Source organism: Calonectris borealis, chromosome 8 (genome assembly GCF_964195595.1).
Source record: "Calonectris borealis chromosome 8, bCalBor7.hap1.2, whole genome shotgun sequence".
In the NCBI taxonomy this organism is placed as follows: Eukaryota; Metazoa; Chordata; class Aves; order Procellariiformes; family Procellariidae; genus Calonectris; species Calonectris borealis.
Window position 1 is genome coordinate 16344613 of NC_134319.1, and position 24303 is coordinate 16368915.

The 24303-nt window shown below is 38.7% G+C and overlaps 1 protein-coding gene across 1 annotated transcript in view; it reads right to left on the bottom strand.

The window, feature by feature from the left end:
* Window positions 1-12109: 12109 nt before the first annotated feature.
* The window catches only part of TTLL7 (tubulin tyrosine ligase like 7), a 59677-nt gene continuing 47483 nt past the window's right edge, over window positions 12110-24303 (bottom strand). Inside the window, exons 19-21 of the mRNA XM_075156129.1 lie at window positions 20391-20551; window positions 15885-16058; window positions 12110-12415 (exon numbers count right to left, since the gene is read on the bottom strand). Coding sequence (XP_075012230.1) covers window positions 12295-12415; window positions 15885-16058; window positions 20391-20551 — 456 coding nt within the window. The 3' untranslated portion in view covers window positions 12110-12294. The remainder of the gene's footprint in view (window positions 12416-15884; window positions 16059-20390; window positions 20552-24303) is intronic.

The window sequence follows — 24303 nt, forward strand, 5'->3', positions numbered from 1 at the left end:
TTTTTCTGTGAACAATAAATAAAGAAAAACAAAGATTTTGCATAATCGTACAAAAAAGTAGCTACTGACATTTAGAAGAATATAATCTTTCACTATCTTTCAAAAAGCTGTTTATTCTGCATGATCCAGATGTTATCACCTAATCTCTAAATCAATGGAAATCACACCAGGAGATGAGAGAGTTAAATCAGATGAGAGTTTCTGAGCATCTTTAAAACTTCCCTAAAAATCTGTGAGGGAAATTGTGTAGCCAAATTCTGCATCCGTACACAGAATAGAGTAATAGCAGGAGAATTGTTGTGACCACGCCATTTGATTTGTATTCCCGCTACAGTTGCTGCCCCAGGAGTAACTAGAAGATATTATACTTAATGCAGCTATCCCGATGAGTGAAATTTTAAACTAATTATTACATATAAATAGTGAAGAGAGATTAATGGAGCCATACTTCAGTCAAACAATTGTGCCAAAGTCATGAATGGTGAAAACATAAACTGAGTAATTCATAAACAGCACGACACCTCTGGAGCAGAAATTTAGCTGTTTTAACTAACTGCACTATGTGTATCTTAGCAACATACAACGAAATCAAAACAATAGTGTATTTCAGGGAAGGCATATCAGAGAAGCTGCAATAACAGAAACTGTTTGATATCAAGAGCACCACAATGAAAATCTGATGATATGAAAAACGGAGGTTATAACATTACAGAAGACAAAAGACGATCATTAGTGACACAGAGAAAGAGAAATTATCACAGTGCAAAGAACAATTTTAAAATAAGATCTAACTATTGTTTATTTAAAGTATTATCTGCATTAAATAAAAACAACAAAATCAATTACTGATAATTCCAGTTTGAATCAGATATCAAACAAGCACATCTAACACGAAACTTAAAACTGGCCCCAAATCAATAGATTTGAAGCGTTATGGGAGGACCCTGAGAAACGCTCTGCTGCAGCTCTTTTCGGCCCCCTCCTCCTGCAAGTGGTTTCAGAACTCTGTCCACGAGGATGCAGCTGTAGGACCACATCTTGGACAGCAAAACGTACAGAGGAAACATTCAGCTCAACCCTAGTATCGGATCGCTACTACTTCAGAGTACTCAGGGCAAAAACCAAGGAGGAGATACGTGGGCTCAGTGCAAGGAGATACTGTGGATCACAGCTGAAGCGGTTGGTCTCTACACTCACTGCTCTTATGCTTTCACTCTTGCAATTTGCTATACAGCCATAATTCTGTGTTCCTCACTTGAGTACTGTCTGCCAGCACCTCGACAGGGGTTGTGCAATCACTTTGAGTCAGGCAGAAGACAGCGCTGCTCTAAAGTATATGAATTTCCACAAACTAATTGCAGAACAAACATTTTTAGCTTTCTGCTACCCTCAGATACAGACTTGTCACTTGTGAGATCAACTACAACACAAGCAAAGACATTTTAAAACTGCACTGCAATGTGTAAGAGCTCGATCTTTCAAACACTTGGCACAAGTTTAGCTCTAATGCTTGCTAACATGGGAAGAGTCGCAGTGACGTCTACACATCCCGCCCCAAGTTTGGAAAATCACTTGTTCCACGGAACACCACCCACTGCTGCATCTCTCTGGAAACCAGCCCCGACAAACTGCAAGGCAGTTTTCAATTTTCTACTCAACACTATTAATTGTCTCTTCATCCCCCAGAAGGACCGCCCCGCACAGCTCAGCATCCCCCCCCTCTTCCATTTCTGCCACCCTGCAAGCCAGCTCTAGGGAGCGGGAGAGAAGCTGCCGCAGCCTGGAGACCAAGGGGAAGGGAAAATTAAGGCTCCGTTCACTCCTCCAGGTTGGAGCTCTCTGCAGCTGGCAGGATGCAGCCTGTTACATCCGTGACCCTTCACAGTTCAGGCCGGTTAATACACTGTTGCTGATCGGAACTACACCTTAACTGAAACAATTTCAGTTACGGTTGAGCCCAAACGTGAACAGAAGGCAGAAATTTGCTGGTTACAGTCCCTCAACAGAGCTGATAGATCCGAGAGCAACTTTCTACCACTGAGGTTTTATTAAGGGTCACACAGGTTATTTAGCTTTTTAATTTACAGTTTACAGAATAAATGCAAGGTTAAATACCAAATCCCAATAACCCATAGTAAGTGGGGAAAAAATATCCTGAAATACTGAGCTTTAAAAATTCAATTAAAAATATAAATAAATAAATAGCCAATCACTGTTTTTGTAATTATTTTAGCTTTGATCTTTAAAATCTGCAAGTTGACTTATATCCTATTGCTATGGAAATCAAATCATTTTTACAGTTGATAAACACTCAAGTTTACTAGTTAATTAAATCCTTTTTGGATTTTTTTTCTCTTTCAATTTTAACGGAGAAAAAGCTTAAGCTTTTAATAGCAAAATGGAGCAGCATTATATAATTCTTTTACTTGATGTTCTTAATTGCAATTACTGGTTTAAACTAGAGAACTCCTTTGGGGGGAGCTTGAGAAGAGTTTGGGTTTTTCTTCCTTAACTAGAGCAGTAATTAGAAAATACTTGGCTTTTCTATACGTCTGATAATCTGCCTTTTTCTCTTCCAAACAACTGCGAGTTTCCCATATCGCTAAGATTGCATGAATTAGGTTTACAAATTAATCCCCAAATTACCTATGACATACTTAGTTCACACAAGTTACACATTAGTGACATTTCAGACTCCTGGGCAACACTAATATTTTACGTTGCATTATAAAAAGATACTAAAAATCTAATTTTCATGGGATACCACACAACTCAAAATATGAAGGAAGAGCAAACTGCTTTTAAAAATGAATAAACTTAAGGATGCCACCTTTGATTTGTATTTTTGTGCATGACAATTATAGGCTTGATCCTGGAAGTATTTTTTACTAAGTGCCACTCGCCATGCTTTGAAAAGAAGCCCTCACATTAGCAACTACTCAGCCTGAGAAACATTACAACCCAGTGCAGTCTGACTGAACTCGATTCAAAGCATACGGTTTTCCAGAAACAATCATGACAGATTTCCTTGCAACCTCCCAGCCTAATATTGATAGCTTAAACCCGTTCACTCCTGCTGCCCGCGCCCGTCTCCTCAGCAGTTTGACGACCACGGCTCTCACGGCCTCCAGAGCCCCCGGGACGGGACAGCGGGGCAGCTGCAGAGCAGGGCTGGGTTTGCCTTTGGTTACCTACGGGGGCAGAGACACCGACCCTGAAGGGCTTGGTCTCGTAGTTCCTGTAAATGAATGCTTCTCAAACTACTGTCTGACAGTATCTGATTGCACAAATGCTGCTGGCCCTTATATTCCACCTGCTAAAATAACATAAGTTTAAAAAAAAAAAAAAAGATACTTACTTGATATTAATTTGTAGAAAACAACTGAGGAGCAATTCTTAAGATAACAGTAAAGTAGGGGTAGGGTCATTTGCACCATTTGATTGATAAGAAAGAGCGTCCGCACGACTTAAAGCTTCCGGAAGAAATTTTTCCCCATAACCAATAAATACCAGTACAAAAAGGCTGGGGTAATTATTTCTAGACTGCTCTCTCACTTGACCTTGGCAACAAGAAGTTAAGTTGGGAAAAATCTCCCTCCCTTCCCCAGCGCTTTTGCAGAAAACAGTAATAATAATAATAGTTAAGAAAAATCATCATCAGTAGTGCTGAAGTAATTCCTTTATTGCCATGGCACCACAAAACCTTAGTCCTTTGTGCTGAAGGGCTTGAGGTTGGAAATGGGTTATTTCACTGGTGTTTTGAACAAGCATATCCTGCAGGCTGAGACAGCTATCCCTTCTCAGAAAGGAGAACTATTTTTTATAAGCTTGCCCATGCAGACTTACAGAACCAAAATACAAACGAAGCCCAGCATTAGAGGGATGGGAGGAAGGGGACTTCCTGCAGATGACAAACTCTCCCTGACGCAGGCCCTGCTACAGTGTCTTTGCTATCGGAAACGCTGGCTACGGCATGCAGTGTAACTGGTGACATGACTGACATCTGCTGAGGACCGGAGGTGAGACAGAACACTGCGTGAGCAGTGTGACAGCACGCAATCTGCAGTACATTGGCGCTTTGTCGTATGGCTCAGTTGCTTTCAGACTTCCACATACGGTTCCCAGAACTAGAAATAATCTCAATGCTCAGTAGTCTAAGACCAACACAACCAACCTGTGAAACCACTTCTCCCCACAGAACAGCAAAACTTGGCATTAAATTTGATAGGGTACGGACAGAAGAAGGGAGCATTGCTAGACTCCAATTACTACACTATATTGAAGAGTGATGGTTCACCGGTAGATGTACAAGGAAAGCAAAGTTGCTTCTGAAAGATACGACGTTTTCTTTAAAAAGAGTAAAGCATAACTGCACAACACAGTAAAGTACAATTTATTGTTGACTAAATAATTACAGTTCTATAAGTGCTATACTTCCTGCTGAGACTCTGCAAGCTAAACTGCAACTCAGGTGAGATACAAATTCCTAAATAACAAAAATGCTGACATGACAATATGCATATTAGCGTTACTGGATGTTGTTATCATTGTTGATACAAAAAAGGATATACAATTGTCCTCCTAAAATTGTAGAACAGGTTATATGGCAGCCAACTAAAACAAAAGTGTATACCAATTTTATTTACTTGATTTGACTGTAAGAGCCAGTAAAGCTATCCCCACCGTGTTGTTGCAGTCTGTACAGAAGAAAAAAATTACTGTGAAATAGATCCCATCATTCCAAAAGCTCATCTGAGAGCCAAGCTTCTTCCAAGCGGGTGTTCCTTAAGTAAGAGTAGCCATCCAATTACTTCCGCTTTCTAATCCTAAGTAGGTTTTGTATACACTATATACGTGTATTTGTGTACTTGAACAAAGATACATAACAGGCAGAGATGTTACAAAGTATATTAATTGGATAGTGTTTGAGCAAATCAAATATTTTCTATAAAAATATTTGTATTCAAACACAGTTAAGAATGTATACTGGGATAGTTTGATTCACATTAGATGATCATTCATGTCGCCATTAAAGCTTTTTCCTCAAACCCAGATTTGTTAACATTTGGAAGTTACAAGACATACAATGCTTACTGCTTCCTCCACCTGAGCATGCTGGGGGTGGGGGAAAGGAAGGGAAGAAAAACTGCAAACTTCCACAGTTCAGGAAGAACGGTCTGCGTTAGCAGCGCCTTCCTCTACCACAGCAAACAGCCGCATTACTCTGACAGCTCTAACGATGTGCACAAGCAAGATACCAGCAGCTGGTAAGCTGGTAAGTATAAAACTACTGCACCGTACACTGCTTTTCCAAAAATTCTCTTGCTACCTATGTTCCCATTATTCACCAGTTGTGACCAGTACTGTCATACCCAGTGGCACACCTGTGGAGCAAAGCATTTAGCTTCTCGGTATGTCAAAAGGCATGTCACGGCTGAAGGAAGTTAGGGAGCTGTCTCTGGTTCACATCCCCTCTTTCAAAACAAAACCAGAGGATGTGGTGACAGGAGAGGAACGCACACTCTGAAACCACTGCAGACAAAAATAAAAGTACGCACAAACTCTATGCTTGGCACGCGACATAGTGAAGTTTAGTGCACCCTGAGTATAACCCAACCACACAGCTGTAGGCAATCATGCTGATGAATCTGGCAAATCATCCTGCAAATTAAGTAAATTAACGATTGGAAAGATGCTGTCAGGTCCAGCTTACCAATGCTGGTAGAAATTATTTTAAGTGCCAGAGGAACTTATTTTTCACTGTGCCAGTAAGCTTTCTCAATTGCTTCTGGTTGCTTAATGCATTAAACCAAAGCAACCAACAACCATGTGACTAAACTTAAACTGCCCTATAGCATATTTGTCTAGCACTATGTCATTTTGATGCAGGTACTTTATTCATTCTCTGAATCAGAATAAAAGAAAACAGGTGGCTTGAATCCTACACAATTGTGAAAAAAAGCTCACTCCCATGAACAGCACAAACCCTGCACGGGGAGGGAAGAGGCTGAGTGCCCGGTGACCTTACTCAGCAGAACGCCCGCAATCACCAAACAGGGCTGAACGGAAAAGAGTAGCTGGGCTGGGAGAAAGTCCAGCTCTTCCAAGCCTGACATATCTCCGAGATTGCTGACTAATTATCCACATGGTCAGTTACTAAAAATATGTTTACACTGCACAATGCCCCCTAATCCACTAGGTACCAGAGAAAGCACAGATCTCTTTGCACAGGACAAATTACCCTACTTCTCATTAGCAATCCTTAGTTGTTTGACTAATTTACTGCCTTTATAAGGGATGTTGCATATCAGTTATTTTACTAAACAAAAGCTTGTACTAATGAAACCTGCAATTGTATGTGGCACACAAGTCTCTGGCAGAGCAAGGAATGTCAGAGCTGCAAGGAAGCGACTTCAGTGAGAGCTGAGACCATTCGGCACTCAGCAGAGGTGCCTACGCACATGGGCTGCTTGGGGCGCGGGTGCACGCTCCTGAAATGCAAACACATACTGAGTGCTCACCTCTGTCTACTCTTGTGCCAGATGCACCGTTGCTGAGTATTGCTGAGTCCACTTGTGTGTCACTCAGAGCTGTATTTCTCTTCACAAAGTAAATTAATCCCATCTCTCTTGTGCAATGACAACTAGACTGCTTCCGATACCGGAGTCGGACCAAGAAAACTGCACTACGTAGAAGTTTGCAATAGAGGTATTGCATGACATTTTTTTTATCTTGAAATGGAAAGCTTCAATTTAGAAAACAGGGTCCTCTATGTCCTTCTGAGAAGCTTCTAAGGGAGACAGTGGATTGTGGGGAATTGCGGCAGGAACAACCAAGTGGGTATAATGCTATAGATGGTCAGAGAAACTATGCCACTCAGTTAAAAATCATACATAGCATTAAATGCAACAGTCTTTTGTTCTGCTGCAACAGAGCAAATCATTTCCACAAGAACAAGCACAAGCAAAACCTTTAACGCAAAACCTACTCCAGGATAATGCATTTTCTTACCAGATATCCTGACTTCTCATGGCCATTTTGGGCTCCGCTCTACTTCATGATTGCGACCCTCAGCCTTCAAAGCAAGTGAACTGCCTATGCCGCCAAACCCCGCTGCAGCAGCACGCTGTGTGACGACGCTCAGCAAAACTGCGTGACAGTAGCTGTGAGCAGCGGTTTGATCAGGACACAGCAGGAAAGGCAGGTATGGGTCACTTCCCTACGCTCTTCTACCCCTCGTGATGCTGCTGGTAACTCCTGACAGGGGCAGGCGCAGAGGGTGACCGACCACTGTGCGGCCACCGGAGCCAGCATGGCATACCGAGAAGATTCTGGGCGTCTGCGTCAGCCACCATTTCAGCCAGGTACAGGCTCCACTTGGCTTTGTGATGCTAAAGCAGGCAGGCCTGTTCTGAGGGTGCTTGGGGGCCACACACTGCAGTTTTTAACTGTATTATTTTATAGCATGAGTAATATCATGTGTGGTGAAAGGAGGGCAGTTCTAAGTTCAGTGTTAAGAGTTCTCGTTACTAAGTAAATGTTGCCTTTTGTTTTAAAAGAGAAAACGAGGATATATTTTAAAAAAAAAAAAAAACACAATCAAGAAAAACCCCAAGAATGTATCCGTCTTGCTCCCCCACAAGCGGAATCTTCTCCTGTTTCCATAAATGGAAAAATTACCCCTCGTTTTCTTAAGAGTCCCAACATGCTCCAGCTATTTACACACCAACGAAGACTCTCTACGTTAACAAGCGATTTCAACAATGTAGGGAACTGCACAGAGGTGGCTGGCAGAGAACAAAGAACACAGATGCAGAATAACAACTAATGCATGGGAATTTTACCACATACAGAAAAAATTACAAATGTTTTTAGCAAATGCTGGAGTGAAAGATTTTCCAACAAGTATATCATTTAACAGCAAATTATTTTCTCCTGAAAATGGGAATAAATGCAACAGCTTCGAGTTAACTGTTTTAACACTGCATGTAAAGCTAACTTGCAAATATTCACATTTGCTAACACCTAAATTATATGTTAGAACTGTCAATGCAATTCAGTCTTTTCACTTTAATATACAGGGAAAGTCAAAAACTGTAAACTTATGGTTTTACATTTAAAAGTGAATTTGTTCTAGAACTAGCCCAGCTAAGGAACCATTCAGATGCTGTTTTAAGAGCTGACAAATTTGTTTACTTTCCTGTACAGACAACCAATAATTAGAGACTAATTTTCCCATAACAAGGACAAGACATTCCTTTCTAGACAGGACATTAAAAGGCTGAGGTCTACCAAATGGGTATCCTTATGAGGTATTTTAAATAATGTTTCCTTTAACATCACTTCAGCAAAGCAATGCTTTTGAAGAAGTTTTTTCCTTGCTCTTCAGACTTTGTATTTGGACTGCCAAGCTTGTTACCAAGACCCAGAGAAGCACTTTCTTTCAGCAGAAAACTCCACGTCCTCAGGCACAGAACAGGTCCACACTGAGAAGACGGCAAGGTACAGATTTACACAGGTGAGGTGCAGATCTGCGCCTGCAGGATCCCGCTGTGGAGAGCGGCACCCTTTCTGGTCAGCCCTGGAAGCCCATTTCACAGCCCCAACGAGCACAACTCCTGCAGACTTCAGCAGGTATTTTTCTCCAGTAAAGACTAGAGGAGCAGATGCCATCAGGCCATGTTCTCACAGGATAAGAGCTTTTCACACCACAAAGAAAGCGTGAAGTCTTTGTAAGTTTTCATATTCGGCACCTCTGAGCCCATCCCTGCAGCTGCTCATCCTGCCCTGGCACTAGCGCAGTGTGAGAACTGGGGCACAAGGCAGTGAACCCGCACCCACATTGCGACGGTCACCCCAGAGCAGGCCCCTTCTGAACACCTACTCAACACGCGAGCGTGCCATAACTGCATTATCAACGTGAGTTTATTCCGAGACGGCAGACGCGGGGGACAGGCATCTTTTATGGCGATCGTGGTCACCCGCAGCCCCGCGCCTTGCCTTTTCGTGCTACCCAAGGCGCTGCGGTAGAAGTTGCCACCACACAGCGAAGCGCGGCGACCGAACCACCCGGAGCCTTACCGCCCCGCCCCGCCCCGCCCCGCCCCAGCCGCCCCTTACCTGCGGCCGCCTCCTCGCCGGCCTCCCTCGGCGGCGCCTGCAGGGAGGCCCAAGCTGCCTGCGCTTCCCGTCCGCGCTAAACGAAACAGCGCTAACATCAACGGAACGGCAAGCAAAAACCTCCGGTGGAGGGCAATGCTTTCGACCAAACGCCGGCGGGTTTCTGGAGGTCCAGTTGCACAAAACTCGGCCGGGACCCACCCGCGCCCCCGCTCCCCTCAGAGGCGCCGCCCGCAGACCGCCTCGCACCTCCGCGCCGGCCAGCCGCGCGTCCTGCCGCGCGCCGGGGGCGGGGCGGGGCTGCCGGCCCCAGGTGTGCGCGTGCTGCCGGCCCGTGCCGCCGGGGGGGCCCCACCGGCTTCTGGTAGCCTAAAACCACACAGCTCCTCCGTTAAAGCTGCGGAGCGCCTTATTTCTGTATTAGAGGGATTCTTTTTAAGTTACTAAGGCTACCATACACTCTTACGAAACGCATTACCTTATTTTATTCGTGTCTTAAACGGCTAAAGGTCAACCTATGGTAAACAGGTTGTCTATGTTCTTTTCCTTCTAATTACAACTCTCATACAACTTGGAAATACACTTGAGATGCTGTTGTACCATGAAAGGCATTTAGGAGGTTGGTCTCACCTCCACGTTTGATTAATTAGTTGCCTCCCGACTAAAGGTTTGATGGTGGGGCTAGGACGAGGGGTCAGCAGATCTGCTGGCCATCAGGCTGAAGATTCAGCCGCAGAGGTGCTTGCAAGAGCCCCAGGCCAGAACTAATTACTATTTAAAGGCTCATTTACTAGGACCACTTATCTGATCACGAAGGAAATGATGCTCTTTTGCAGAAGGGAGGGAGTAAATGCTTCCACCCAGGGCACTATCTGGAGTCGGACTGTAGGTGCAGCCCATAATTCACCCACAGGCCATACACACTTGTTCTGAGGGGCTGGCAGGGAAGTGTAGCATTACATTTATTGAAAGTATTGATTCACACATTATTAGGAACACAGTACCACTTTAAGAAAGGTTATCAGAAATATGAATATATTAAGTATCATCAGACATAAACCAACCATCTGGTCCACTTTGCCTGTACGTGCTAAATGTGTTGTTTTTTCTGGATCTGTGTCGTGGTTTAACCTGGCAGGCTCGCTCACTCCCCCCGCCCCCACACAGGTATGGTTAGTAGCCCTCGTTCTGCTGGCAGAGTATTCTACACAGATTGACCTGTCCCAGCACTGGTTTCCAAGAACAGAGATCATAACGTAGTTTAAAAGAAGAAAAAAAAGGAAGAAAAAAAGGCACGTGAACCTACCATCCTAAGACTCTGTTTGAGTCTGGCAAGCTAAGCTGGAAGCTGGTTTTATCCTTATGGCCAAAAGCAGAATACAATGGAAGCCTCCCCCAAGAAGAGAGAATTTACAACTTTTATTAGGTCTTACAGATAACCATAGTATGCTTTATCAGTAGTCACTGTATGGACCAAAAGAGATATACAATTAATGTGAACATACTATATTACTAAACTAGTATTACCACAAAAATGAAAAAGACTTCTCCAGACCAGAAGACTGCTTATACCTGGCTAATCTCAAGAGATGTTTTTAATTGTTTACAAATAGTCTCATTATCATGTATCCTGCAGTTTTAGAGCTGAGGCACTACAGCACAGGCATCAAAAATCTCACCCAAATTCCCAGTTTTATATATGCTATGACTAAAATTTTAAAAAATCATTTCCAGACAACTTCAGTCTCAAATCTCTTAAGTCTCTTAAATTTGTCTTAAATCTCTGGATATCAAAAACCTCTAACATACTTGCTCCTGAGGATAATTAGCCCCCAAATTATTTAAGTATACCTGAAATATATTGATAATTTACAAACATGTTTCAGGGTTATATGATTGGTGAGTAAACAAGTCTTTGGTAAATAACTACTACTCTGTTCTTTAGTCAGTTAAAAAACTTAGTTTATTTTAAAATCTAGATTAACTGATTTTTTTAATAATTATTTTTGTAATGAATAAGGCTCATACGGCACAATGCTGAATAGCGTGAATGGGTCTATGTAGCAAAACCTGAATGATGATTTCAGGTTACAAGTCCTGTTAACAGTAGGTTCCTGGCTCATTTTCTTTTTGTGCCCTTCAGCCAGGTCCAGGAAGCTGAATCTGAATAAGAGCTTTCTAATGAATTAGATTTCCAACTTTAAAGGTGTCAGCAATCTAGAAAATACTGTCCATTGCAAGGATACATTCTACAGTAGGTACTGGATTGTATGCTAAAAACTACAACAAACCAATTAGTTTAAGGTTGAAATAATACATTATAGGTGCAGTATTTCCTAAAAATGTCTGCTTTACCATTTGTGCAGTGAAACAGAAAAACTATGCACTATGCATGCTTGTGCAAGTTGGAGATGACTGCTTGCTCCCAAAGGAAACCTAAAGGCACAGGACATAGGTAATGTGAATGAAAATCTGGTAACAAACATTGGCTTCTGTTTTATTACAAGAATCCAATTAGAAACTGAATGCCTAAACTGATATTTTTACTATTTGTGTACTAGATGCCTTCACTTTCGCTAAAAGATACTATACCATGTCCTTTAAGAAAAATAGCAGCATTAAATAGATCTTGTAATTTCAGAGGAGAAATAAAAAGATGTCTGCTTTAGGTTTGGCTTACAGAGTTTTGGGGATTATTTTAAACATGTCCAAGAAATGATCAGATTATTTTCAATGACTGTTGCAATTTTACTGTTCTACTACAGTTTTTTAATCATCCTCCTTGTTAAAGGATCAATTACATTTGAGACAATAAATAGTATACTTTACAATAAATAATATTCAAGTCCAGGTATTGTAATTACAAAATAATATAACACTGTAATAGGATCTTCAAAATCAATTCCATTTTATATATTCTGCAGCAAAAATAACATTTCTAGTAGGAAGGAATTACTTATAAACCTAGCAAGATCTACACATTCACATGTATGTGTAAATAACTTTTATTATGTTTCCAGAAAAGCTATGCTTTTACAGTAGGTATTCAGCTAAATGTTATCATAATATGGTAGTAAATATATAACGGTGTTTATATTTAACTCCATCACAAATTTTAATTTGAAAAACAATGGAGTGCCGTTATTTACAAAGAAGAGCAACTTTCCTTTTGCTTCACAAGTGACTGTATCTGTGTGTGAACAAAATGTTAGGGCGAGGCATTCCAGATGAACTGCAGCTAAGGTTGGACGAGGATGATTTCATGATAAACAGTGAAGGTCCTGGCAATAAATACCTAGAAAGGATATGAAAAATATAGCAGAGTTTACAGGCAAAGTGACATTCAAGAGCAAAAGATTTAGCTGTTCATGCACCATACCTTAAAATCGTTGTATGCACGAAATTACGTACAATAAATACTATTTATTAAACATACAGGGCATTAGGCACTAGCTAACGCAGGAAAGAGACTAAACTCAGAGAAACTCTTAGCAAAATTTCAAGATGATGTAGGAGGATCAAACATCTTTCTAGTCCTTTGTATTTAAAGCAAGTGGATAAATAAAACAATGGCATCCTGTGTAATGCTACCACCAGAAATTAATACTTCTCCCATTGTTCTGTGTTATTATAGTACTATTTATTCAATTTAAACTGGGTAAAAACTGCAATTGATGTTAACCAGCTTATAAAAAATTAAGTTGTAAAAAAAAGTTGGTAAGGGAAAAACCAGGAATTTTCAGCTTTGGTTTCCAGCTCTAATTATCTAAAATTAGACATCACTACTCTAGTAAAGCAAGAAACAATAATGCTACAACCTAGAAAGTCACATCAGTGACTATTTACCTTTTAAATTCAGGCAACTATATAGCCTGTATTTTATGTAATACTACAAACAATAATTTATCATACGCCTAATATTAATTCTTAAATCTTTTCATGTTATCATTTCCTAATAGTTAATTGCAGAAGTCATTAGATGAGCACAGTAAGTGTGCAAAAATAACATCCACACTAAATCAGAACTTCATAATGAATTATGTCAGTGTTAGGATGGATTAACACAACACATTGTATAAATTATTGCTTAAAAACTGTTGCATCATTCTAGTGAATCATATTGATTAATGATGAATAAGTTAAAAGACTGATCCTACTAATCACATGGATAGAAGCAGCATCACACTGTCAATGGGAGACAATCTATATGAGAAAGTGTACACATTTGGTTTGTTTAAGCTTTGAGAAAAGCTGTTAATATAAAAATATTATCACCAATATATTTTTAAACAACTTACAAAAAAATAAAATCTGATTTGGTATGGGTTGGTGGTGAGCTTGACAGTTCACTACATCACTAGACTGAGTCCTACCTTTGCTTAACGATACAGTAAAAAACTCTACTGCTTCCCAGAGAACATGCCATGTAATAGATAAAATTATTTAGCAAGCTGTAAGGATCTAGCAGTAGATGGTATTTTTTTTTAATTTTGTAACACAGGTGAATTTATCAAAATATGAAAAGTCTGACTTTTTACACAGTTTGATTTTAGCTATTATTTTGAAGAGATTTTGGTATAGTTTTTGAGCTCTCCTATTGTTTTCTTTACACTTTTAATTTTGTGAGGAAAAAATGACGTTAATACACATTTACATTAATACTCCTATTCATTCTCTTCATGACATATTGTGGATTTACAGTTAGGAGATGGGACTGAGAACAAATTTGAAAAAGCAAAAAAGAACTCTGTGGCCGCTTTCCTTATCTTTTTCTCTCTCCCTGTACAAATAAATTTTCCCAGCTGAAGCGGTATCAATTTGTAATCTTTGAAAGCTTTAGTTTCACAAACATTTGTTTCATAAACACAAACAAACAAAAAAATTGGTTTGTGCTCAAAAACAACAAAGCCCTTCAAATCAGATTTTACGAAGTCTTGAAAAAATTGACTTCTTGTACATTTATTAAATTACACTCTGATCTCTTCTTGCACTTCACGCAATTTTACAGAGAGTCAAGAAAACTATTAGTAGTAGTGCAGATTCTTGTATCATTTAAAAACAGAAACCTAGATAAAAAGTGAAATAGTATTGTGGTTCTCCCACTTCTAGAATAATAGTTCATTACCTTACAATTGTGGGGCATAATGGGCAAGCGCATTTATTTCCATACGTATCTTTCATTTCACAAATTCAGAATATCATGGTTAGCTAGCATATTGCTGTCTCCACAGTATAGATGTAACATTTGTGGAGATTAATATAAAAACTGTAACTTTAATCAATCAGAGTTGGCATGACACTCCATTGCTGAAGACATACTGATATTTAGGATACAGGGGGCTTAGATTCCTCCAGCCTGTGAAATTCATGAATAAACTTCCATTCAGCATCCAAAGAAACACAGAAACTGAAGATGAGAAAGTTCTGTTGGACCATCCCTTTCACTGCTTTCTAAATGCAAGCCTGTTAGCTGCAGTACATTAGATATTAATCCGATCAGTTTGAATAGTTTGTGGTTGGTTATGATGAAAAATTTTCTGCAGTATTAACAGTAAAAGCAATAAAAACTTCAAGGTTGAAGATTTTCTAGTCCTAGCTGATCCAGATGACTTTACCATACTCCTGCTATAGCTCAGTAGATGTTAATATTGAATATGATTTTTTTTGTGGCTAACATACTTCTACTTTTGCTGTGACCAAACAAACTCAGTTTCTGGTTGGTTTTAAATTATGTTCGAGGCCTTAAGATCCATACGATGATAACCCATGGGTTCAGTGTATCAAATAACTAGTCTCAGATACAGCAAGTAAGCAATTAAGTGATAAAGTAAGTTTAACAGATAATATATCAAAGGTTTGTTTTTCACATAATATTTAACTCATAAAGCCCTTCTATGAAATAACGTCTGTAAGATGTTTTATATAAACAAAGCATTTGTAAGTTTATATACATAATAATTCAAATTGCCATTATGGATAGAATTTGGAACCTAAGTAATTTGAAACTTACACTTAACTCTCCACCTACGACTGTTAAATGGCAGATAGTTGACTCCCACAGTTGGAGCATTTTCAGTAATCCCTATGCTGACAATATTATAATCCCTCTTGTATCTGGTTGGAGAACTAAACCAGCCAATGGAGAATCAGGTAAGTGCCAAATAATTTTTTTACTATATGATGCTGTTTTGCAAGGTTTGAAAATATATTTATGCTCTGTAAGAAGAAATAATAAAACTTTCGATCGGTAGGTTTTGGAAATCAACGTTGCAAAACTGTGCAATACAGTAAATCAGATGGCACTTACCTGACCCTTGGCTGGAGCTGTGCCCCTACAGCATCCCACTGCGAATGTGAAGCCAGAAGTATCATACATGTTAGGATACCTCTAGGAATGCAAATCTGGAATCAGTGACTTTGAGGGATCTGAGAAGGGGAAGAAAGGAGATTTTCAGTTCACTTTATGGAAAGCCTTTGCTGCAGCTGCTTGGGCAGTAGGCAACCAAGACTTTAATAAGTGTAGTTTCACACAAAATGTGTATGTCCAGTCTTCTTTTAGTAGCACTTCATGAGTGGGCTAGAGAGATTAGAACAATAGAAACTCAGGATCAAGGGAAATGCTGGGAGTTTTGCCTTTGTTTTTTGTTTAAATACACAGCGAACTAGGCTTAAAGAGAAATGTAGTGGTAGGAACATAGACTGAAACCTGTTCCAATATTATCCTTTATACTTATAATTTAGGAAGAGAATATTGAAATGTATACCTTGTATCATCCCAGTGGGGGCTAATCCCAGTTGGGGATCCTCTTGAATCTGACGAATATTTGTAAACCACCAGCAGGCAGTGTTTACAAAGCTGTACTATTCGTTGGCAACACTGGAGTTGCTCAGGAGTCACCACCTCTGTGCTTTTACTGAATATGGTTTCCCAAGAGCTCCTGTTATGGAAAAAGACACGACTTCACATTTTCTGTCACAAGTTGCAATCTGAGAGCTTTACTGCTTTATATCAGATTTAACAATAGAGGAACAAGAGAAAAAGCATGACCTTGCCTGTTTACAGGAAAGGTCTATACTATTTAACACAAATGCTGGCAGATGCTGAGTCCAAAACTCAAATTAAGAAGTTAATCTTCATATGTGAAATGTCCACAGCCATTTTTCACTTGGTTTGTTCCCTAAAGCATTTATAGGGCCATTACTTAGGTTTAACACATAAAGATTTACTGTCACATAATTGTATATGTGTCTTACAACAGAATAACAGAAACACTTATTATTTTTAACAGGTGAATGTGATGTGATATTAAAGGAATTAATAAAAATAATAAATTATTTCTAAATGTCTACACAGCATAATAATACTCTTCTTGTAATTTAAGTACATGATACTAAGAAACAAATATGAAATTAATTTACAGGAGATTAGTACGTGCTCTGCTTCCTTATCCAAATAATCATATGAGGAGAGTTTTTCAGTTTAGTCATTCAAATACTACTTATTATTTCATCTGGTCATATGGGGTTGGTCTTCTACAATTAAGTGCAACTCGCAAAGTATATCTATAGAAGCATTCCTTTCTGAAATGCAGACCATTATACTTTTGTTTTCTTAAAAAGCCATTTCTCTTTCGAAAAAAAACCCAAACCCTACCATACCAAGGTAACCAGGTATGTTTTACCACAGAACATGACAATAGTTCTTTGCATACACCTCAACACTTCTGTTTGTGCAAAATTCTGACCAGATTTACAGATCATTACATCTGTTTTAAAGGCAACATGGTCCCTGTGAAGACCTTTTTTTAAGTCAAAATATTATCCGGTAGCACAGATGGTTTGTAAGCTTGAGGTTTTTTGTTTGTTTATGAAAGAAACACTTCATAGAGTGAGGAAAATTTGCTGTATCTGGCTTCAGCATAACATCCAGGATGATTTAGCCTTGTCCACCGAGAGCAGCCGTAGATTTCACATCCCTGGTGTAAGAACTTTGACCTTAAAACAACATCAAAGAATCTGCCTAGTGAGATTTTTAAAATTACGCTTTATTAGGATGGAATGATGAACATTAATGACTAAAAGATAAGCTGTATGTATAGCTAACTGACTTTTCAGCTTGGGTCCTCAGTCTAGATAATATGTTCCAGCTGAAAGTGTTCAGTCCTACAGAATTTCCACTGCACACATAATTTTCAAGTGATGTAAGCATTTCTCATTTATTATATATAATGAATTGTTTCAGAAATATTGTTTATAAGGCATTAAATTCTACTACTTGAAGAGCTACTATTTTCTTTAATATATTTTTCTCAATAGTTTCCTGTCTGGAAACTTTCCACACGTATATTTTTAGAGGGAAATTAATCTATTGTCTTCTTTCTTTCTTCATGAAGTCATGTGATGGTTGGTAGAAAGCAGCAAGATGAAGTTCTAAGTATTATATTCGTTCAACAGAGTCACAGTGCTACACATAATTATATTCTAATTCAACCCATAAATCTCAAAAATCTTGTGGAAGAAACTCTCCTGATGAATTCCTTAAGTTCTGGGCTTTGAGGTCTGTGATCACTTTCCTACAGTTATGAGGGATTTTATCAGTGAAAAATAATACGTGGCCTGCTATAACTCTGGCCGATTATGAACATAGTGGTATACAGTAATAACAAAGATTGAGATTTGGAAATATATATGTGAATTTTAATGAGCTTTCCTATAAATGTGCCTGTGCAACCTCCTCCATGTGCTACACAGATTCAGTTCATACTCCATGATACTGCAGTCAACAGGGATCACAGTACTGTTGCCTAAGGAAGCTTAATTTGTTATGCTGTAAACTTTAGTTTCCATACATTAACAAGAAATCATGGAGTCCTCACCAGATCCAGAAAAGAGTATTATGCTTGATTGTGCAATATTGTCAATTATGTGTTATTCTTTTTATAACCATCTGAAGTCAACTGGTTCTACCAGTTTTCTGTTATTAATTTTAATTTTTTATTATACAGTAAAACAAATGCAGCTTTATGAAACGATCTACATTGCAGTTATTTCACTGAGGTTTTCTTTGTTTCTTTATTCATTCTTTTTGCTAAAATAGCATATGCCTAGCAGAGATCTAAACATCAAGAGGAAACCTTAAGGCTATTAGCTCCGTTCTTCTCCCAAGACATATATCTTAGGAATAGTCAAAATACCATACTCGGTATATTTTCATATACTCGTGTTGTTTCTGAATTAGCACATTAATACCCCTTCTCAACATGTTTCCCCAAATTCTACACATGCCCTATGTTTATTCCAATCTGTTCTTTAAAATGGCACAATGAACTCTGAGGAAGAGTGATGAGAAGTTGGCCTCTCTGCTACAGAGGTGCTGTCATGACTTGTCTGTTGTGGCAAGAAGGATGCTTGTAACTGAATAAACAACATGCTGGGAAGGTACAAACAGCCTTTTTCTTTTCTTCTGTGGATTCTGTATTAAGTACATTACATGCAGAGTGATCTCTAGACATACTGGATATTTGTATATTACTTTTACAGTATTTTTAGAATCTTTTACATAGCAACTCCTCTTACAAGGAATTGGATCTTTGTCAAAGAATTTAGCTCCACTTTGGAGTCAGTGGAGTCTTGTTCTGCATGAATGAAACTATTGCTAGATGAGAAATCCTACTCTTCATTGAACTCTTCTGCTGGCTCAAAGACTCTTCTCCCGAGCCAAGTGAGCAGCAGAGTTGTTCAAAGGTTTTGAACAAAAACTATTCTTCGTAGAGAAAAAAAATCCAAAATGAAAATTTTCATGCATATTAGAAGATTTACACACTAAAAGTAAAATTCAAAATAATAACAGCATTATTAAAAGGGAAGGTAATTATTATATTTTATGACAACAAAAATTGAGCTTGGACTCAAAAGACTTCACACACCTCTGCTGGCATGAAGATGGGACCCTGCAGCTGCTGAGGATTGTACAAAAAAAATGTTTCAGATTGGAAACTCAGAAACCTTTTCTCACCCTGCTTTTAATTTTTGGAGTGTGCTGCATTCCCAATACCTACCTCTAGCAAGTCTTCAGGCTGCCATCTTCATGTTCCCACCGCCTGTCTCAGTGACAAAAAAGTGAAGACTCCTAACGGCTTGCACAACAACAACAAGCCTTCATCAGTGAGAAGATAATGGTAAAAAAGCCCAAAAAACTGATGACCTTTTGGATACTCTCAGATCCCTCTTCTTCTTGTTATCCATTTTGTTGGGAAACAATTAACAAGTGCATTACATGCATACCATGATATGACAAATGACTATATGTGAAGAACATACTGACCTGATTCCCTTGTACACACAATATCCATCAGCATACTATATGTGTTTTTTGTAGTTCCTTTTCAATAAATCTCTTGGAACACCTTACGCAAGCTAATCAAAACCCCTCCCATTCTTTATACATTGTACATACTTTCAGAGAAAATGTCTTTTTGTATGCAATATATTTCATATTTACACATTTGCATTCTTAGTTTATGAAGAAATTTGGTGGGTGGGAGCAGGGGAGAGGGAGATTATTTTATATCTATGATCTGATCCTCCAAACCTATCCTCACACGAATGCCTTTGATTTCAGGAATGTAGATTTTGAAGTGTAGGATATTGAACTTTTAATATGTTGCCTGATCTTTTTTTCCCCCCATAGAAAACTTGTATTTGCTACCCAAGGCAAAAAAATCTGCTTACCTCAGTGTGGACATTTCCTATTCTGCATATACTTAAGTTCCCAGCAGTGTGCGAAACAGTGAATGTAATCAAGCACAGAAATTTGAACTCATTATTTGTAAATCACAGAACTGACATTGCATTTGGCATGAGATGTCAGCTGCACTTGTGACTGAATTCTTCCCTTGTAAGTCTTGAGCTCAAATAGATATGACAATGATTTCTGTTGATGGCAAGTCCACATTTGAACTTACAGTGGTCTGGCCTCAAAATTGTGCACCATCCAATGAAAGAGTTGACCTAAAGCTCAGAAATTTTGAAAACTGGATTTTTTCCTTAGATTATTATCTTTGTAAATACATTACTAAATGTCTGATTCCATTACTGAAATGGTTGGCCTAGGTTATTAGATTTCTAATTATACTATATCTTTAGATAGTTTTAAAACAAGTTCAATGTATTACAGCATTCTCTTGAATGAAAATGAGAAACAAAGTATGCCAGCATTGATTGTAATTGTGAAGTCATGAAAAAGACTTAGATAAGAAAAATAGGCTTACCCTGAATTACAGAAACAGTTCCATAGACCTTGACCATGACTCCAAAGCAAGCGATTAAATACACGGTTAAAGAGACGGTACAGATGTAAATTTTCAATGTCTGGAGCCTTCCAGACTCGCTGTAGAACTGCACGAACATTTGTCTTGACTATATCCAAGACCTAGGAAAGAGTATTCCAAGCAAATCAAAGCAAAGGCATATTGCAAAACCTAAAACCAACTGTTTGCTGATTCACTGCACACACACAGACACGCACACACACAGAGATGACTGCATAGCTATAAATTCCCACAGATGTCTATGTTTCATTTCTGTGCATTCATCAGCAAACTTTTTTGATATGCTTTTTCTGTCAATAACATTTTGCAAAACCAAATCAAAATATTTTATTTTTATTACAGAAAAGTTCATTTTTACTTTTGTCAGTCTGTTCGATACTAGCTCATTTAAATGACAAAAAGAGTTTAAAAAGAAACAAAATGGACACAATTACAGACTAGAGGCAGCATAATTAACAACCCAAATATTATATACTTGAAGATTATCTCTTCCTTTCCCCCTCCCTTTTAAAATACCATCCATTTTATAAAGAACTAAAATGTCCTGAAAAGCTACAAGCTACTTTTGGTTTAATGTCTGTTGAATCTCAGTTTTACCCTAGATCAAGCCATTTTAGTTTACCTTTCATGCAGGAAACAGTGTAGTGAAATCAATAAGTAAGAAAATAACCAGCAAGATATTTAAAATAGCAATGTTTATAGAAATGCAATGGTTTTATTATATATGGACTACATTTAAATGCAAGTGTGTAAAGATGTGGGTGAACAAAATGCTAAGCTGCGTTCAGTATAGCACTGAGAATTTTACCCAGTAAGTCTTAGCTACTCATTGCACACACACACTTATAGGCAGTTGCACATCCAACTCATCAGAGTCCTCTTTGATGCGCCTTTCCACATCCCACTGAATTGGCAAATGGAAGGTGGGATTCATCTTGCCTGCTTTTAAACATCTGTACAATCTCGTAAGTCAGGCCTCTCGGTTCCCTCCATAATCACTGGAGAGAAGCAAGCGCCAGAATGCCCTGGCTTCTGTCTGTTTAGATACTTTCAGTACAACTGGGAATAGTTTTGTGACCGAAGTGGTATTTAGGCCTCACACTAGCGCTCTGAACAGTCTAAAATCTGTCCAAAAAAAAAAATTTATGGTGCATGTAACCTATTGACAAAAAAGTCAACATGATTTCCTGTAAAGAAGACACCCTTACTGTCTCTTTCGCAAAACAACATCTTCCAAAAAACCGATCAGACTCAAGTGGGTGGTGAACCGATGGAGGTATTCACTTATTTGGTATAAGGTGTTGCAAATTCTAAGATTTAGAGGGTACAATACTTGCCCAGGAAACTTTCAGATGCGCATGACAAACTGATTCACACGGTTAAACATCTGACTCTCAAAAGGTGAAGGGGATTTAGTAAAACAGTAAAGAGTGGAAGCATGGTGTCAAACTTCCGATTTTTTGGTCCTGCACAACAAACTGTTGTTTGTAATAGTCTGATTAGACATGATGAAGGAAACAAAGCATAAATAAACAAAATCCTTGCAATAGCACAATGGAGCTGTGTAGTCAAGAGAAATGCTTAATGGGCAGAAAATCTATAGATGCCTGATAATAACAACCTCGATTAAATATGTCATTTACATGTTATTTAAGCTCTTTTTTGAAGACCTACGATTAGTCTGCATGCATAGGTCTTGTGCTAATTCCATGCACATATGCACCCAGTGTGAATACAATGCTTTCCTCTCTGTTGGGAATCTTAATGAATGCTGGTGTCTAACACACTAAAACCACACCTGTGGTCTCTTTCTGCCAAAGAGTGAGATAAAAAGAGTAGTAAATTATAACCTAAGGATGGTGATCTTGTTTAGTGATTGCAGGAGCTAAACCCAGGTTTTGGACTGCCCCACGCTTGTGGAATGGGTCCAGATTTTCAGACATTCCTTTAGCAGTGTTAGCCTACTGTCTTAATGCTCCTCAAGCTTTTCCTTGTGTCTCGCCTGAGCAAGGCTTTCCCACACAAATGGCCAGTAGCTGCAATTGTATACATCCATTTGAACCAACTAAGTCCCTAAATTACATAAAGGACCAACCATACATTTCCTTCCAATGTTACACTGACTAATAGCAATTTATCTCCCTGTGTAAAACAGAACAATTCCACCCCATACAGATTCTCTCGCTAGTCCAAAAGACATGTACTAAGAACTATAATGCCCACGTGCAGCATTTTCTTTTACTTTAGCACCTGGAGTTGAAGAAAACTAAGGACTGAACCTTGCATCTTAGAGCAAGTTGCAGACTGCCAGGTACGCCGGAAAAAAGAAAACGTTCTTGCTGGTTTTACTGTGTTGATATTGCCAATATGCCAGAGGGGAAAACGTCCCAGTTAATTGTTCTTAATTTGCAAACATGGCCTCAATCATCCATTCAAGAAAAGAGACAAGGCATTGCTCAAGAGCTGGAACTTCATGAAACCTACATCCCCATTTTTCTAAGTTAATTTCCCTAGTTTGCCTTCATCTTTCTGTTTACATTAATCTACATTATTTACTTTAACATAACCAATTATCTAGGTGTAACAGAACAAGCTGTTATGAAAGAGCATATTCAAAACAAGATGTACAGACCCTCTGGTAACCACCAAAACACTTCTAAAGAAATTATGTCAAGTGATGCAACACAAAGCACTCACAACTCCTCCCACAGAAAAGTGTCTTTTTCCTAAAAGTCTTGGGAGACTGAATTTCATTTTAGCATGTATTGATTTCATCAGTTTACTCTCAACTTGCTTCTAAATGCCTCCTGTACCTCTGCTGTAATGCCAGAATATTAGACACTAAGAATATGAGCAGGAGTTTAATTTTTCTACATCATATTGAATAATTCTTAAGAAAATATACTTGTCAGAGATGAACATTGTGAAATCTAGTACATTGCCCAGGTATTTTTTTCTCGTGTTTTAGAACTTCCCAGTATGTATAGTGAAGGGGACTGAGTTTCTGGTTTGTATTTCAAAAGTTGCAGAAGGTACCTTTGAGACAGATTCCTTACTTGCATAAATATTCTCATCTTGAGCTTGCTTCTCCTTTACCCACCTCATTGGAATATAAAACATACTTCTTTCAAATCAACAAAACCTTACACATTTGGCAGTCCTCAGCTGCAATGTCATTGTCAAAGTTAATCCATTTTTATAAACTACCCTTCTAAGAATAACTATCTGATTGCTTGAAGGGATTGAGGTTAAAAGCAGTTTAAAAAAAAAAGGCAAATCATTTGCAGTGCAAGCAAAGATGAAGGGCCCACTAGTGCTTCAGGAATTATAAATCTCCTGAGTTGTAGAATATATCCTCACAAGAAAAGCAAAGAAATCCACATTTCTAATTGTGCAGTTTTCGCTAATAATGACCTGGAATATCAACCTGTATCATCCTGACTTTGTATGTGTGCCCTTGGTTTTATATGACTGTCAGTCAAAAAGGACAGAACCACCCTTCATTGTAGGCGTTCTGAAATAACGCTTAAAGGAGAAAATTCTGACTAGATTGAAAAGAAAGTAAAAAAAAAAAGCAGACAGACAGGTAAATTAAGCCAGATGGCCAAAAGAAGCTTAGGAAGGGCAACTGAAGAATGTAAACAGCCTCAGTCCCTCAAAGAGCAGATTTATCACTCTCCCTGTGGCAATTCCTTCCCATAGTTTTGGGGAATGACCTGTGGGGAAGGGTTGGAAGAGACACCTTCACCAGTCTTGTGTGAAAGCCCTCTATCTCAGTTGCAACGATGGGCCCAATCTGGTGACTTCTTTCCACACTTGTGGCATCATAGATTAAAGAAAGTAATTCCAGCAA